The sequence below is a fragment of the Sipha flava genome, unplaced genomic scaffold, assembly GCF_003268045.1.
Source record: "Sipha flava isolate LNK unplaced genomic scaffold, YSA_version1 3_pilon_pilon, whole genome shotgun sequence".
Lineage (NCBI taxonomy): Eukaryota > Metazoa > Arthropoda > Insecta > Hemiptera > Aphididae > Sipha > Sipha flava.
Window position 1 is genome coordinate 1033765 of NW_020273108.1, and position 18588 is coordinate 1052352.

Consider the following 18588-nt stretch of genomic DNA (forward strand, 5'->3'; position numbering starts at 1 on the left):
TAAATAAAAACATGAAAAATGAAAAATAGATAGATTTTCTGCTTCAATAATAATTTACATATATTTCATTAATTTATTAAATTAATTAGTAATAGCTTATTTATAAATCGTTTTATATAGAGATACAGTAGAAAATAATGGTTTTTTTCGTATAAAAAGTAAAAATATCACGAAACGCCAATCTAAATCTAAATTGAAATAAAACTATAGTCATAAATGCAATAATAATACAATTGTAAAACGAATTAAAATGTAAGTGTTTCAGTTGGACGGAATTTTTGTACATTCTTAACGAAATTATGAAGCAATGTTGATAGAAAATTATTGCATAAATTAATTTTCGATTATGGTAGATAAATATACTATGATAAAATGTGTTAAAAATGGAAGTTTCACATATGAATAGGTAAGTACATACTTTACTAGTATGTTTATTATACTATAAAAAGTAATAATTATAAAAAATACTTTATGCTTTAACGTTTTTATAAAATATGCTGTCATAATATTTGTATCGGATGTATAAACATATATTTTTTCATTCCAACATAATAACTACAACCAAATAGATTACAAAACAAAATTGAACGCGTTATAGCGAACTTCATATAATTATTATTTAGTTAAATGGTCATGGTCACACAGAAAGATTATTAACCGAATAAAAAATGTATACATTTTGTCGGTATTATGATTGCTATATGTGTAAAACTTTTGGACGCAGATTTATAATATTATACATAATATAAACTATTATACATAATACATTGCAATGCAATTGAGTAATTAAATAATAATTATTACAATGCTCATAATCGTATTACAGATAATTTTTTGTTATTTTTCGAATTGACTAGATAATAATAACACAGGTGCACGATGTTAATACGTTGGTTTAAATTCATGTTACTTTCAGTTTTTGATTTTTTATAGCGGCTTTGTCTGGTCGAGCTGAAACAGAAAAAAAAATATGATTAAACAATCGTTTACATATATTTTAAATTATTCAGAAATTAATTACGAACATAATGTTATAATGAGAAAATTTACTGCAATCACTAGTACACGACTACAACCTTAAGAGTGGTTATTAGAACTTTAATTTTGTACTTATATTTAAAACGTTTATTTTTAATGAGTAAAAAATACAGTAGATACGTTCCATACACAAACAAAATATATGTCGATTGCAGACTGAAAATATTTTATTGTTACATAAGTGTTATGCGTGATTTCAGGGCCGGAATTAAGGGGGAGGGGCTCCACAAAATGTGGATTTTTTACATGCAGGTATAAAACAAAATATAACATTTGCAAAATATATTTAAATCACAACTTCAATAAAAATGTTTAATCATTGATATTGTCTTAAATGTTTTAAATAGGTAAATGTTATTATTATTATTTAATAACTAATAATATATTTATATATTATAATTACATAATTTTAGTAGCGAGCTTACAAGTATAAATTTAAATAATTGTACTACCTTTATTGTTTCATCACAACAAATCATTGATTTTTACTAACCAAAATTCTGAATATTTCAGATTAGAAATTATCACCTATTACTTATTAAGAATAATTTCCTGTGTGGAAATAGGGTTCATATTCTATCACAATAACAAAAAAAAAAAAATATTAAAAAAAAATAAATTGGATTCAAGTTCCAAAGGCATATCGAATCCCAAATTATCTTAAATCGTTGTAAATGGATTTAGCTAACTATTTATACTTCACGTCATCTCTCATATTTCACGTATATGTATTTATCTATACTCAATGCGTTATCGATAAATAAAAAATTATATCAACAAAGCCACAAAAACAATTTTAAGGAGTTTTATAGGCAACTTAATAAATATATTGAAATATATTGAAAGACCCTGACCCGCACGTGAGATATTTTACTTCTTTAGATTAGTAATCGAAATTGAAATTTATTACTTTTAGACATACAAATTCGAATAATATTTAATTTACTTGGACAAGATCCTGGAGTGAATATTATATCATCTACGGCAAACCCTCCGTTTGTTGCTTGTCCTTCCATAATAATATGAAAAGGCTTATTAGATTCTACGGTCACTTGGGCAGGCATCCATGCCGGTCTAGTAGTGTCCATATTTTTCGCCTCTAAGCTCCAGATCTATAAAATCGATTTAACATGTAATATATTAGCCAATTGTTCATCTTATCATACAGTTACAACAGCTGCTGATTGTTTTCTGTTTTTACTTTTTCCGCCGGTGTTTCTCCAGAACTGTTATCCTGTCTCATGATTTGAAGTAATGCCGATTCGCCAGCACCAAAAGCAGCGTACCAAAATGAAAAGCAAAGTTGCGGCTCGTCAGTTACTGGTATGACCGGCGATATCAATCGCACCATATTTGCGCCCAATATTTGATTGAATAAATCGTAGTAAATATAACCATCTGAAATGAATAAATATTTCATTATACGCGATTCCTATACGCATGTATACACAAAGCATAGTCCATCCAATACGTATGATTAGGCACACTGTAGTTTTTCAACCCCTTGTGCGTTTTCTAACCTGGTGCTCCAAATGTTTTATCGGGTAAATTCGAAGGTCTCCTATTCACCGTAGCCATTCTCCAAGAAGCGGGCGACTTATCTGTGCCATTTGACCAGTCGCACATATCACGCTCAAATCTACATTCGCCCGGTCGTACTTTCGCTCCAGCCGGAATTACTGTAACACCGTCATATTAGTACACATGTAAATGTGCACAAATAAATTTAAAAACATATCAAATGGTCTTATACTCGTACTTGAACAAGATCCACCGAAAAACGTGATATCATCGAATGCTATAAATCCATTAGCTCTGCTGGAACCCCATATGCCTAAAAAAACAACATTCTTACACCTTGTATAAGATATCCACTGAACATTTGTTAACACACGTATTTATAATTAACACGTGCCTTATGTCTTACGTGTTTACGAGGTTTTTTTTTCTTACCTTCAATCAAAATCTGAAAACAATTCAAATACATTATTACATTAATTGTTTATAACTAATATTTAAATAATCTTCTTACAGCGTCGTTAGGATCCTTAATAAGAGCTTGGGCATATTGCCAGTCTGGCCCTTGGTGATTATACAACCTCCAAATCGGTTTCATGACAGTTACTCCGGTGTTATCAATACTTCGAAGATAAATACTCAAAGCGCCTAAACTTGGTCCAATAGAATCAATGAAAGGTTCATTCATTACAAACCTATTTTCAGAATAAAATAAAATTTTTGTAATTAATTAAATTAAAAAGTTATTCCCTCAAATGATACAAAATTAGTTGTATTTAATAATTATTATTATGAATTAATATTGTGTATTTTCAATTTACCAAAATGATAAGCAACGAGGAGTAGTAGCCGTTTTGAAGTCTCTTGACGTAAACCATGCTCGACTTCCAGGACGTTGAAGAGTGGTACGTGACAACGTCATCAAATATCCTACGACATGAATAAATATATATATATATATATAGGTACACTAACAAAAATATAGATATCATGCCTATAATTAGAAATCGTGTAACATAGATTTATTTAGTAATTATTTTAAAAATTTGTTTTTTTTTTTTTTAATATTGATTAATTGATTTTTCAGAAATATTTCGGAATAATTTTTTACAAATCATAATAATTATGTTTTTATGTCATCAATAGTTTTTTTTTTTCTATAAAATTTCACTTTTGTTATACAATTGTAAATTTTAAAAACATTCTTATGTGTATTTATTGTTTACAATGTGTATATTATATATATTACTAGCTGAATTACCCGGCTTTGTCCGTGTGTAGTTTTTTTTTTCTATATTAAACTCTTAATTGTTTTATTTTAATTAATTTGATCAAGTACTTAATAGTAATAATAACTAAATTATGAATAAAAAAATAATAATAATATAAATAATATTTAAAAATGATTGTATAGCGAGTTACTCATTTCTAAAATAACTAAGTAATAACTAAGTCAAAACCTCTTGGTAACGTATAGTATATATTCTGAGTTTTATTTTATGGTTTAATATATAACTGAAATAAGGAATACAATTAAATTTTGAGTAATAGATCACTCGTAGGTGTAATTGGTACAACCTTGTGAAAAAAAACCGTTAAATTATTTAAATGGTACGCTAAAATACCGTAATCTATATAATATAATACCCCTATTCCTTCCCTTTCAAACAAAAAAAAATGAACAGTTGGGTGACGTGGTGATACTCGAGAAGGTATTTGTGACAAATCTGCGAAAAAAATTGGAAAAATGTTAAGTATCGTCACAAAACTGGAACAGAAAACCGGCTTATTATTTTTTATGTATAAAGATTTGTTAAAATCTATGACTAATAAAATGTGTAATATATTTAATATTGTGTACTGTAAACCGTTTTTGTTACTAAATTATATTATACCTTTAATTCAATAATTCAAATTGTTTTCACTCTTCTCTAGAAATAATATTTTTTTAAATATTAATGAAGTTAAGATTTAATTACTAATTTTGACTTTTTAACTTAAATGTTTGTGGGTTAAATTGTTATAATATTGTATCTTATTGGATTTAAAATAATTTGTATAATATTTAAGAAAAGATAATATACCTTTTTCTGTGCCTAATGTATGATCATGAGCTGTACTTCTTAGAGCAGCTCCTGAAGTTCTTTCCCAGTCAATATCATCTAAACGTTCTCTTGATCCAATGTTGCTCCATCCACATTCATCTACTTCAAATGTACAATCACCTGATGTAGCAGCAGCAATTTGAGGAGCAGCTATATAATATAAATTAAGCATTATTTTCAATATTATAATATGTATTAAATTAAGTTTTCCTGACATTGCTCAACTAAATTTAATGTTAAATGTTAAATGTTAAACATTTTTTTGGTAACAATATAATAGTTAAATTTGTCACTTATAACACGATTAAAAAAATTATAACAATTTATACAAAAGTGCGTACTAGGACAACTTCCAGGTGTTAAGGAAATATCGTCTACGGCTATATCTCCTAGATTATTTTTGCCAATTTTAGCAGTAATAACTATTTTAAACGGGTTAGCTGAAGACACGGGCACTTCAGCTTGATACCAAGAATTTCCAGCTTCACCAGTAAGTGACCAAATATCTCTATCTTCTCCTTCTCTAGTATCACTTATTGATATAGTCAATGTTCCGATTCCATTGCCATACATGTGAGTCCAAAATCGAAGGCATAATGGTGTATCTGGCCCTATAAAATAATTAACCCATTCAATGATAATCGGAACAATAAGTTGATTGGCTTTTTTACATACCGGTTGGCTCGAACTCCATGCTTGACATACGAGCCATATCACCAGGTCTTCGTGGATAAGACGAGTCAATAAATGCATAACCTCCTTCCATTCCACCATAGATAAAACTTGATCGGTCTGTTGCTGGTCCAGTTGACGGATTTTTACTTCCTCTTCCCTAAATAAGAATAATATTTCTACATTTGCTTTGATATTTATATATATTTATATAAAAAAAAAAATAAAACAAAATTATTTTATGAATAATCAGTACTATTTAAATATAATAATAAAGTATTATTATTGATTTTAAAATATATAGATGTCGTACTATTGTTGAAATCGGTAGTACACGCCGTAATCGTTTGAATACAACTTGATGAGAAATAGATTTTCAACAAAACATAGTAAAAATATTTCTGTTGAAAAACAATTTTTATTGAGTTGAATACAACGATTAATGCGATATCATATGACTGCTTCTACGTAGTGCATACACTCATTTAAGAACAATTGCGTATACGTATATTATAAAATCAATGGAGTTATTAAATTTGTAAAAAAATACTCAAAATTAATAAATATTACAATTAATATTAATTAAAATAAGGATTCTTGTTTGGAGTATTGAATTGTGTAAATTGAAACCGGTCGCAAAATGTGTACACACTAATAATACTCCCGATAAAAATGTATATGTTTATATCATATATTTTATATTGGTATATAATTATTGTTAATACATTTTTATCCATCAAATTAACACCTTATGTTGCATAAAATATTAAAGATACATTATTATTATTATTATTTTTTTTGTAACTTTTTTTTTTCGTTTTCGTTTTTCATTTTTTTTCAATTAATAGATAACGTTTTTTAAAAATGTTTTCAAAAACGTTTTCCATCTATGCTAAAAACACTCGCGATTCGTGACAACGGTGAACGGACCAATATGAAAATATGTACACCGTCGGAATACTCGGAATCAATGTAATATTGTAGTCCGTGGATACAACAATAAACGAAAACAATGTTGCTCCACGTGGAATAACGTAGGGATATTTTAGTATTTTACTAATAATTTTAGTATTCGATTAAATTTATACTATTTTTAGTCGAATCTATTATAAAAATAATACTACAATTAATATGGAACGGCATTGGATATTCGTGGAATTCTGGAATTATTACTAAAATCGTCTATAAATATCAACGTTTATTTTTATTACATTATATTATATTATAAATTGATACGCAATAACATATCGAAATGTGCATAACGTTTTATCATCGCTTACTGTTGTACGATTTTTTTCATTTTCTATTTCGTTTCATTTTATGTTTTACTAAAATTGTCATTTATTGCACCGTTTCGTTTAGTGATAATTTAATATTAGCGTTTACCGTTTGTCATTTTGTTTTCTGTTATATTTTTCAATCTTTTTATGACAAGTTATAACATTATAATTATAACGTTATGTAAACGTTTTTGAGGCATGATTTTAAACCATCAATATGTTTATATCTATAGTCGAAGAATTAAACTGTTATTTTGTTCAATAATCAACAAGAGATTTTTTTTTATAAAGTTATTCAATTTTTAAAGATTAAATTTTTACCAATGACCAGTTAAAATCGTCATCTTCATCATTAATCCATCCACAGAACCCTCCTTCGAATGTACAATGGCCTTTACATTCTAATCCCTGCTTAATTGCTATGTTGTCCACAGCGACGTAGCCACGGAATTTTCTAAACGGATCCGGCAGTTCCTTAGCAATGCCTTCTAATACAATCTATGCAAGTACATTATTATTATCACATGTATAAATTTATGCTACACAAGTACAATGTTGTCATACTTGATGGTCTTTGTTGTACGTATAAAGTACTTCTGAATTCATCCAAATTTTATTGGTTGGATCTTTAGTACCCCATAATACTCTAAAAAATCCATCAGGTCTGCCGTCTTTGTTAGTAGGTTGTAAAATAACTCTTAGTCCAGCAGCACTTAACCCATCGATATTGAAGCTTAAAATGGTACACGTATATATATTTATATATATTATTACTATAAGAACACAATGTATAATTTATTAAAAAAAAAAAAAAATTGATTACCTAAAAGAAACACATTTGCCTTCTGCTCCTGTACTTCCAAGTACTGGACTTTCAATGAATGCATTTTGACCTTCTCTAATAGTGATGTCATCTACTCGAACAACTGGTGCAGCTAACAAAGATGTTTCAAAGAAAATATAACCACCTAGATCCAAATATTTGAAAATTAAATAATCAACAGCCTTATTTAAGGTAATAAGTATTAAATTAAATTAATACAGTTTTTTAGAGTACATATTAAATATTTTAGAATAATATTATTTTGTTAACCCTTTTCCGCATCTTCTCCTTGTCCAGAATCGGTCGGTGGTCCTCCTAACCAATTTGAAAGTGTACCAGCTCCTAGTTCCCATTTCAGAGAAGAACCATTTCGATTTTTCCAATCACATGTCAATAAAGTAGGATCGACTCCAAAATCACAGGTATCTATAAATGTTTAAATTTATTTTTATCTATGTAAAAAAAATTAACACATTTTTAATTTTACCTAGTTAAATAAAATAAATGTTTATGTTTTAATACTTTAATTAAACTATTATATAATTTTTTCGTTACTATTTTATAAATAAATACATTAATATAACTTACCTGAAACAGTTCCTTGTCTTTTCACTCGAATCTGTAAAAATATATACAAAATTATCAATTTATTCGGTAATTTGGGTTGGTATAAAGAGTATAGACACTATGAATATTAAATAAATTGAACCACGGTTCAGTGAAATGAATAAAATTGTATTCTAGCTATATTAATCAAAGATTGATCTATTATAATTTAAATAATTATAAATAAGTCCATCAACATAACTAACATCATATATTAATAATATACTTGCGAAATAAGTGATAGGAACTTGGAATGTTTTAAAAAAATATTATATCTTCAATAAGTATTAGAATGTCACAAAATAATATTATTTAATTATATTATGTTCTAAAAAATAAAACTATAAAAAAATGTTCTATTCATGAACGATCAATATAATTTATGAACATAATAATACGAGAATATTTATAAATATAAACAATTTTCTAATTATTTATTTCCTAATTTCCTATTTTCTATTTTTATTTGTCCTTCCGAAAAATTGACCCTCCCAATTATAGTTTTAGATCCACGACTGTATATACTTATTATTTATAATTCAACATGACGGATTAAACTTTTTTAGTTTTGGTTATTATTTTTACCATCCGATACAAAAAAAAAAAAATGCATTTTAAAATGAACCATATGTGTAACTGTAACGTGTAACTAATTAGAACAATGATTTTTACAGTGGGTACATGATTTATTTTGTTTATGTCATGGTTGCTCCTTTGTTTTTGATGTTTGAGAAAAAAATTGTAATATGACATTGGGACAATATATTTCAGAGTCTAAATAACATGGTATTGAAAACCGTATTTAAACAAAATAAATACAAAAATACTTACAGTAACTTTTGAATCGTCAGAAAATTTTGTTATAGCGCCACACAAACATTCTAAAATTAAAATACTTGCTAATGAAAATATCAACCATGGTTTCATTTTTCCTGAAAAATAATTCATAAATTAATTTTAAAATAAATCATTTAAAATATTTAATCTTAGGTGTAATTGTTTTGTGTAATTTTTATCTATACATAAATTTTTTTCATAAGTTTCTTTTAAATGTAATTCATTTTTTACACAAGAGTTATTTAAATAGTTCTAATTATTAAACATTTACTTTTTAAACATAAATACAATAAAAAAAATTGAGATATTGCTATAATAATATCGACGAAAAAAATTATTTCTATTAGGTACTTGATTAGTCAATTAAAATCAACTATATTAGAATCATTTAAACATTTTCAATAATTGTAAAATGTTCACACATTATTATTGTTTTTTATTCTTAATTAATTTAGGTATTATTTAATTCACTTATTACATGAATATAAAACTATCGTATATTGACCACTATTGACTATTGTTCACATTCAACTAAACACTAACAAAATATTGGAACATTATACATCAACATAATATATTATACAGAATCTAGACATTACGTAATAAATTAAGAGTGGGTAGTAGGTGAAACTACAAGCAGAATTTTATACATATGTATCTAAAATATTTTTTTAAGTGTATAAATGTAAGTTTATATCTAATACAATTAATTAAATTCTACTTCGTAGTGTTATTCTAAACAATTTAATTCTGAATATTTGATTTCTCTAGGAAATAACTCTACATTAATAGGTAAATGTGATTTTACTTGCTTATCCGAATTACGAATTCCGACCTTTTAACTATAACTTAACGTCGTTTTTTGAAGTTTAAATTGATAATTACTTATATATATATATATATATTATATACCAGTCATTGATAGAGGAAGAACTTATAATTGATGATAAAGTTGGTCTAAACTTATTGGTCTAGACGCAGCTAAGTGTTGTAGAAATTAAAATTTCAAATTTCAAGATCTCATGTATAACAAAAGCTTTTTTATTATTTATTTATTTATTTTTTTTTGAATACATTGATTATTTAGCTTTAACTACGTAATTTAATTGTATTATACTATTATATTTGTTATACAAATTTGCTTTTTCCTTCTCACACGTTGAATACCTTTGGTTTTATTAATTTATCTCAATATAATGAATTATTACTACAGGACTAAATTGTATAGCAACAATTATGCTTTATTTATTATTACTATTTTTATCGTTTAAAAATGTCCAAATAAAATAATTTTAAGTTTAGTTTTCTTAACAACAGCAAAGCTAAGTTTAAAAAGCTTTCGATAATTTTAATAGTATTACTTAACTATAAATTAACTATAGTTTGATAATACCTGTTATGTTATTACATCCATGTGAAATATTGTGTTTTACAACACACACACATACGTCGAAAATAGTCTTTTGTAGGTATATTTTTCACTTTTTGCTGTACAATTATGACACGCTTTTCAAACATACATATAGATAATATTTAGATCAGTAGGTATTTATGCAACGTTAACCGTTACTCGACGCTTTCGATTACAGTAGAAATCATTTATTTACGTCTTACGTGCGTTTTATAACATATTTCACGGTCTCGTTATGAATAATATTTTTTCATTTTAACAATTACAATTTGTTTACATCTCTTTTCTTTTTACCATTATTGTTATTATTATTATTATTATTATTATTATCAATAAAAACACGTTACATTTTTGCTTGAAATCGAAACCACTAAATCGAATTCACAGTTTAAACACACACTCACGCGCGCGAGCGCCGCACGCACACACTCGCACGTGCACGAACACAATAGCAACGCATAATAAAAAAGAATGTTTAACCTTTTTTTTTTGCACAAATAATTTTGAATCGCTCAACATAACCGAAACATTGTGCTGGACACTCGAAGTCCGCAACGTTAAGCGCGAAGGCCGCGGGCTAGGTTTCCACGATTGTTCAACATTATCGCGCACGGTTCGAGTTCCGTAAGTGCGAACGTAACTGATAGTTCGGTAAAACGAGTGCGCGCGCACATAATAATACGTACCAATAATAATTAAGTCCGTTGGCACCACGCGAAGATCAAGGTTTAGCGGGGGCTGTAATTACCGAGCCGCCCGCGCGATAAAGTCAATAGCGTGAAATAAAACGCTGCGAAATCCGCTTAAAACAAGTTTTGATTTTATTGCACGTCGGCACAACAATGCTTTGTGCACCTACCTGTTTAATTAAACAGTACTACCTAGAAGTACGGACCGCAGCAGTCCTTGGAATTACAATTAAAAGGAAATCGTTCTTTTTTCGCATTTTTGTGTAAATTCTATTCGAACATTGTAATGTACAGATGCGTTATTTAGATAACATTTTTGTACGGAAAACATTTCGAATAGTCAAACCCGATTTGTTTACCTTCTTTCTAATGCTTCGATACAGATTGCGAAAAAAAATCTAAAAATTGTATTAAAAAAAATAAATAAAAACGTATGGCATCTGGCAAGGGCGTATTTGAGGGGGTGAAAGGGGACATTTACCACCCCCATCACTCGTATTTTTTTTTGAATATAATACATTGATTTGTTTAAAAAAATGTAATGTATAAATAATTAAGAATATAAATTACTATGATAAACTTATCATTATAACAGATACAAGAGCTGTAGGTAATTAACTGTCAATTATTTTTTAAGTTAGTATTGAAGAAAAATTAGTTTCCCCGCCCCCATGGCCTCAACTCAAAAACGCCCTTGTCATCTGGGTTTATTATAATACACGTTTACACGTGAACTATTACGTTAATATAACAAAACATTTTAACGCGTTATTCATTCCAAAACATCGAAATATGCCGGAGTAAAAATCAAAACATTACGATTTGATCAATTTGATCAAATTGTGTACGACTCTTCAAATAATATTTTTGAGATTTACAATCAAATTTTACCTACCGTAACATTAAAACTTCTCATCATCAAAAATAATAGCTAAATGAATTTGCTTGAAAAATCGTGATAACCAGATGATTGAAATAAGTACGTTTATTAAATTGAATTTTTCCAAAAATGTCTTTCCATATTTACTATAATAATAGATATAATATATAAATACAATAACTCATTCGCCCTTTATTAATATATAGATAATATGCTTTATATTGTAACCTATACAACATATTATTAGGTGGAAAACTGAATTGTTTTTCTTCGAATTTTTAGTTTATTGCATTATGAACTTTTGAATCTTTATACATTTTTAGCTTACGCGGTGATCTTCGAGTTAAAATAAATGAATCATAAATATTCTTTCATGACTTATTTCCCAAAGTTTTCTTACTGAATCTAACAGTATAAGTATAATCGTGTAAACATTTAATAATATGTCATATATAATGTAAAAAGGGCACAGCTTGTACATAATAATAAAATGAAATAAAAATATTTAAGTGTTAAATTTTTATTATACAAAAATGTTATTTAAAAGTAATGGTAAAAACTATTAGTTTAAAAAATAAGTACCTATTTCTTAGGTTTAAAAAACGTTAAAAAAATAACGTTAACGTTCTAAACTATGTTCATAATCTATAATACACAATTTTCCAGTAATAAAAATTATATAATGACCTACTTTCACAGACATTTACAGTGGTCATTCTTTTTCACTCGTAATTTGGTGACTTACTTGAATAATCATAGTAATAATAGTAGTAGGTACCTAATTTATTTACGTGGTATTATCAAACTAATATATAAATTCAACAAATATATATTATTTTTGTTGGAGGTCAACTGATTTCAAAAAAAGTGTTAGCCTTAAAAATAGCACCATACTAATATACTTTTTAATACTACGAACGATTCGTTGTTACTCATTAGGAATGATATCATTAGCTATACATATTATCCGTGTATTAAGATACTAAGTAGATGTATTATGACATTGGAAAATTGTACAATGATTAACTTAGACTTGCATCACAAGATTTGGTCATTTCAAAAAAATGTATGAAAAAAGTGAATAAATTATTTATTAGTAAGACTCGAATTTATTTAGGGTCTAACTTAACATTTGAGTCCTTAATTTATGCTTATGTGTTATTAGAATGTGCCCATACAGATGTATAAGTACACTAACGACAAGATATGCCTAAAATCTAACAATATGCGTTTAAAAATACTTTGCGTCTCCTATTTATACATAATTAACAATTTAAATACACAGAAACATGAAATGTTAAATTTTAAATCCTAGTTATGTGTAACTTAACTTAATACTTCTATCCCATCTTGTTATTTTTTCAAAGCTATCAAATAAAAGATATTACATAAAAATGCAGTACCAATTTATTAGTAATTAACTATTTTGAATTTTTACACGTTATATATTTATTTTACTATTAAATGGCATTCTAAAACACAAAAAATATACATACTCAAATTAAATACAAATTATAACCGATCAATATGAAGATATTTATCTAACTATGTAGTTATTTATTACCTGCCTATATATACTGTAGTTAATATACATTTTTTTTTTGTATTTGAATAAATCGAACAAATATCTTATAAAATAAAATATAAATTATCAACTCCACAAATGTAAAATGTGATGATATAAAAATATTACAGGTTATATTATTTTATAACAATAAAATAATTGTTTAAAAAAAAACCCTTTATATTTTTAAAACTTTGCTTTGACATGTAATAAATATTCACTTTGCGTGCAATACAATTTAAACAAATAAACCCTCCATTAGTATACACTTTGTATATATAATACTATAAATTATATTATTCAAAATATTGCATACAAAAATACGGTTTATTTTTCATTGATTAAATTAAATTTGGATACATTTCCAAATATTGTCCAAACTGTTATTTAGTCAAATATTTCTTAATCTACTTAATAGTATAAGTTTATACGCTAAATGTATAGAATTAAATATTAACTTACATAAATGGTCTCGTGTTTATCATTTTTAACAACAAAGATCAATGTAAATAACAATAATAACTTTTACTAATAAATTGGTATTAACGCTTAAAGAAATCATATAAAATACTCATACAACGATACGTAATTAATTAAAATAATTTAAATAATAAATGTTCTTTATTCTAAATATTCAAAGTTTATTCATTTAAAATTAGGTATTTCCAAAAATAAAGTATCAAACTCGTTAGTATATAGTCCATAAAAAAGGCCGTTGAACTTTAAAATATTAAGTTTCACATCAATGATTTATTTCAATATATTACTGTTATTTTGTTCAATATTTGTATAGACATTTTTAACGTTATTATTATGTATGAATCACTTCTCTCAATTAATTACGATTAAAATCTATGAATAATTACAATACACAACGTATACATTGTGGTTGGTGTTTAAAAGATGAATAGAAAATAACAATAAAACGAAAATAGTTTTAATTTACGTTCAAATACAACGAAAAATAATAGCATCACTATGTGTATCTACAAATACCATTTTACTTATACTCCTACTAACTTATTTTTTAAATTATAATTGACTTTTAAAAAAATGTATTAATAAAATATTATATTAACAGATTTATCAATTAACAAAAAAATAATTAAAATGCATAATACTATACACCTACGAGGTTAGGTATTTGATTAAAATCAGAAATTTTTTCAATATTACTGTTTTTTTTTTTTTTTTGTTAGGGAGGTATACATAGACATATTGTATAATAGACAAAAATTGGTTTTGTATTCGAATTTTAATTTTTTATAATGTTTTTATTGTTATGAGTAATATTATACTCGTAAAATTGGAAAGCAAATAAAAGGAATAATTGTTATGAAACTTGTTCGTTCGACTGTAACTCAGACTTCAGCGGATAAAAATAAATATATTAATAACACATATTGTTATGTAATATAATTTATTAAAACTAGTCATTCAATCCCAATTTTAAGATACCGAGTAATATTGCTCCCAATCCCGGTTCTAATCAATAACAAAAAAGGATTGCCTTTTTTTGTTATTGCTAATATCACTACTGCCAATACCCATCCTTAAACTATGACCGAAAACTTGTTTTCGGAATTTCTCAAGGATTGAAAAGCTGTTATCAATCCATTACTCCTTTTATGAACAACAGTTATAAAACAACTAAAACAACATCTATATTTTCTTCTTAACTCGTATACTTTATTAGTAATGAAGTATTACCAATTTCACTCCTTATTTCTGTTTAATATCTCTATATTTTTATCATAGTAATAATTATTATAAATATTATAATTTTTATTATAATTATCTCTGTATTCTTTGTTCGTTATAGCTACATTGTATCAATGTGTTTTAACTTATCTGTATTTTCAAACTTATATTATGAATATTTCTGTTATTATTGAACTTAATTGTTAAAACAAAATTAAAACAGAAGTTTTAAATAAAAAATTAAAAAGGCTAAAGTCTTAATTAGTTAGTTTTGTAAATCTGAGTATGTACATAATATTTTTATAAGTAAAGGTATTTTTTATTGTTAATCGAATGATAAACCACGTGCAAATTTCTAAGTAGGTACCTATCAATCTATATTTAATTCTTCTCAAAATGTATTTTCTACTTAAAAATAACTAAAAAAGTTATAGAATTACATATTACTGAAAACTAATCCAAACTACATTTATAATCTAAAAATACTGTTAACATTTCTAGTAAAAATAAAATATTACTTTATGTGACATTACTTTTTTAATATTTATCGTTGGTAAAATATATATTGATGAAACAACAATATATACATAATAATGATAGCCGATTTCTACCTATATTGATATTAAGTAAACACCATAATTTTTCTGACACATAATATTTAAATATACGTTGTTGGTTAGTTGTTTCATGAACTTCATAATTTTATTTTTCTTAAATTGATTTACTCTTAGATAACAGATAGTATATTTAAGATTTATTTTGAACAAATTAAATGTATCATAAATTACCAATTTTATTAAATAAATGAAAACATTTACTATGGTGTTACATAATTTAAAAATCGAATTTTTACGACAACGGATGTTGTACACTTACACACGTATTTAAATATCGTAAGTATTATAGGTAATGAGTAATTTATACCATCAAAATGTACATTTGGATGCTAATAAAATATCATTGGTGCGTAGGTGCGCGGATTTTCGTTCATTTTAATCGACAAAATCAACTGATTACTTGTTGAGTCCACGTGCAAATAATGTGAGGTTTCAATAAAAACTTTAAAATATTAACTGAAACATCAAGTCCCGGGTGTGATTTAGAAAGAAAAAAAACGAAACGCTAAAATATATGTGGATGACATCAACCTAAATTAAGCGCAGTATCATTATACTTAATAACTAGGGAACGGATGTAAATGCGCAAAATGTCTTCAAAATATGTTCCTAAAAATAGTGTAATACGCTACAAAACAAGCATTTGTTTTCAAATATGCGCTTATAATTAAATCAAAAATATTTCATTTTAAATCATTTAAAAATTTCACAAAAACATTGCAATACAAAATTGAACCATTGTTTTTGAAAATATCTTTATGCTAGTTTATGTATGTCTGCAAACGACTCCAAATTAGTGTTTTTACTTTAGTCATTTTAAAGTTACGAACGAATAATAAAAAAAAAATCACAAGGCACAAAACGGGAACACTTTTACGTGTAAAAATAATACTGATCAGTTTCCGCTATTCCGTCAAATTCAAGTGTTCAACTCTACCCTATGAGTTTATCTATATTAATTAAATTTATGTTTCATACAAGTATGACATTTTATTGTTGGCGATATCGATCAGTCTTCATTTTATCTGTATCATGTAAACGTGAAAATATATGGTAAATGTGCTTTAAATAAAAATATACATTATAAAACTACAGATTAAATATGCAAAATGAATGTTATTCAAATAAGAATGATCTAAATCGGAGAAGATTCTCATCAGATTTCAAAAAAGTTAACCCGATACATACTTCCATATGGATATAAACAGTGGCGAATTTTCAATTTTTTCTGGGGAGGGGGGTCCACAGTTTTTTACATAATTAATATAAACTATATATTATATTGTAATAGTTACGTCCTTATGCAGTTTTTGGAGGAAGTTGAACTAAATATATAATGTAATAATCGTATATAGTCTTATGTAATATTATATATATGTATCTATATATTGTATTTAGCATTATATATTATAAAGTATTGTTATAAAATAAATTCCAGTTGCTCGATTTTTTTGGCCAACTCCTCTATCACTTCATCAACAGTAATTTCAACTTCCCTGTGAATGTTTAACATACCCAATTCTGCAAATATGTAAGAATTGTTGTTAATTTTTTAATTTTTGGAGAAGTTGGGGGGGGGGGGCCCAGTACCCCTGGACTCCCCCTGTAAATACGCCACTGGATATAAATCCGTTCCCCAGTAATAACACTAAACCGTTGCAGCTCACAACGCTTAAAAAATATACAACGGGCGGACACATAACTGTAATTTAGCGACTAAAAACGTGTAAACCGATGCCGTCGTTGAACACACATTGTGACGCGTTCAGCGAGAGACGTTTTTAATTAATAGTCCTTGAGGACCGTGCTTACCGTGCTGCGGTGTTCGTCGACGCACTTCCGGCCGGGTACACTGGAGCGGCTAAAGCGTTACCGTCGCGAACGTTATTCACCCGGTCGAAGTGTCCTCTACAGGGATCCGTTGCGTCGGAGAACGGGCGCGGCGCAGGGGCGAGAGACGCGAAAAGAAAAACGCACGACGGGGAAACGGAGAAACGTTGAACGGCCGTTGGGTGCCAGAAGAAGCGTTCGGTGCGGTGCAGTTGACCGCCGGTCGCGTTCAGGTGTACTGGACGTGTGCGAGCGGTGACGGCGGCGCGGCTCGGCTCCCCCGACTCCGGGCGTACCCGCGCGGCACGCATCAGATACGCGCGTTGTGCGCTCCGCGGTGCCGGGGTCAGTGTTTGTTGACCTTGCCGTTACCACGGCGATACGCGCGTCCGCGAATCACAGGGCCCGGTTCAGTGAACCTCTGTGCAAGGGAGCGGGCCCGCGCCACAACCGTACCGAGTGCGTGCGCGCGCGCGCGCGTATTGCAGTGCGTGCGTGCATGGCTGTTCGACCGACCGATATGATCTACGGTGGCGGCGGGAAAATACGTGCGCGGGTTTAATAAATGTACGTTTCGTCCCCGTTTCGCGTGGGCACGAAATTCGAACGTTTCGGCACGCGAACGCGAGCGGAACGCGTACGACGAGTAGTTCGCCGCGGTCTCCTCGCGTCGCGACGAACAACACGGTCGTGTTCGTCCGGGCCGAAAGATGACCGCCGCCCGCGGTTCGCACGTCCGCACGCTCTTTTCCGTACCGGGTGCACGAACAGCAGCGCCGCCGCGACGCGTTGCTACGCGCGTCGATCAGGCCTGATGCGCACGCGCGGTTTTTGAACGCGCGGCGACGGCTGCGGTACCGCGCGCGCGTCTCGCGTTGCTCACAACTGGACCGTTGGTGACTCCGCGCGATAAAACTTCCGGGGCACCACCCCGGTACCGTGCTCGCACTTGCGGACCCTCATAACCAGGGCTCATAACTTATAGCTCTCTGAACGAGCGCTGAAATATGTTCTTAA

The 18588-nt window shown here is 28.5% G+C and overlaps 1 protein-coding gene across 3 annotated transcripts; it reads right to left on the bottom strand.

The window, feature by feature from the left end:
- Positions 1-794: 794 nt before the first annotated feature.
- LOC112688703 (MAM and LDL-receptor class A domain-containing protein 1-like) lies at positions 795-17970 on the bottom strand. Of its 3 annotated transcripts, none has more exons than XM_025562031.1 (18): positions 17554-17970; positions 8874-8974; positions 8025-8055; positions 7707-7862; positions 7437-7581; positions 7178-7346; positions 6935-7111; positions 5337-5493; positions 5003-5272; positions 4641-4811; positions 3378-3486; positions 3071-3251; positions 2992-3004; positions 2798-2872; positions 2559-2717; positions 2240-2436; positions 1985-2150; positions 795-951 (listed from the first exon to the last, which is right to left on the bottom strand). In XM_025562031.1, exons 2-18 carry the CDS (start codon positions 8967-8969, stop codon positions 902-904), a joined length of 2322 nt encoding a protein of 773 aa, XP_025417816.1. In that variant the 5' UTR covers positions 8970-8974; positions 17554-17970; the 3' UTR covers positions 795-901. The 3 variants fall into 3 exon arrangements, with proteins under 3 accessions (XP_025417816.1, XP_025417817.1, XP_025417818.1); XM_025562032.1 differs by lacking the exon at positions 17554-17970 and adding an exon at positions 10273-10555; XM_025562033.1 differs by lacking the exon at positions 17554-17970 and adding an exon at positions 9358-9416.
- Positions 17971-18588: the final 618 nt, after the last annotated feature.

Bases quoted from the DNA above. Each gene is read 5' to 3' on its own strand.
- LOC112688703 (XM_025562031.1), bottom strand. From the start codon at position 8,969: ATGAAACCATGGTTGATATTTTCATTAGCAAGTATTTTAATTTTAGAA. The intron at 7,863-8,024 runs GTAAGTTATATT...AAACATTTATAG, and splicing joins AAGACAAGGAACTGTTTCAG to ATACCTGTGATTTTGGAGTC. The intron at 7,582-7,706 runs GTTAACAAAATA...ATTTGGATCTAG, and splicing joins AGGAGAAGATGCGGAAAAGG to GTGGTTATATTTTCTTTGAA.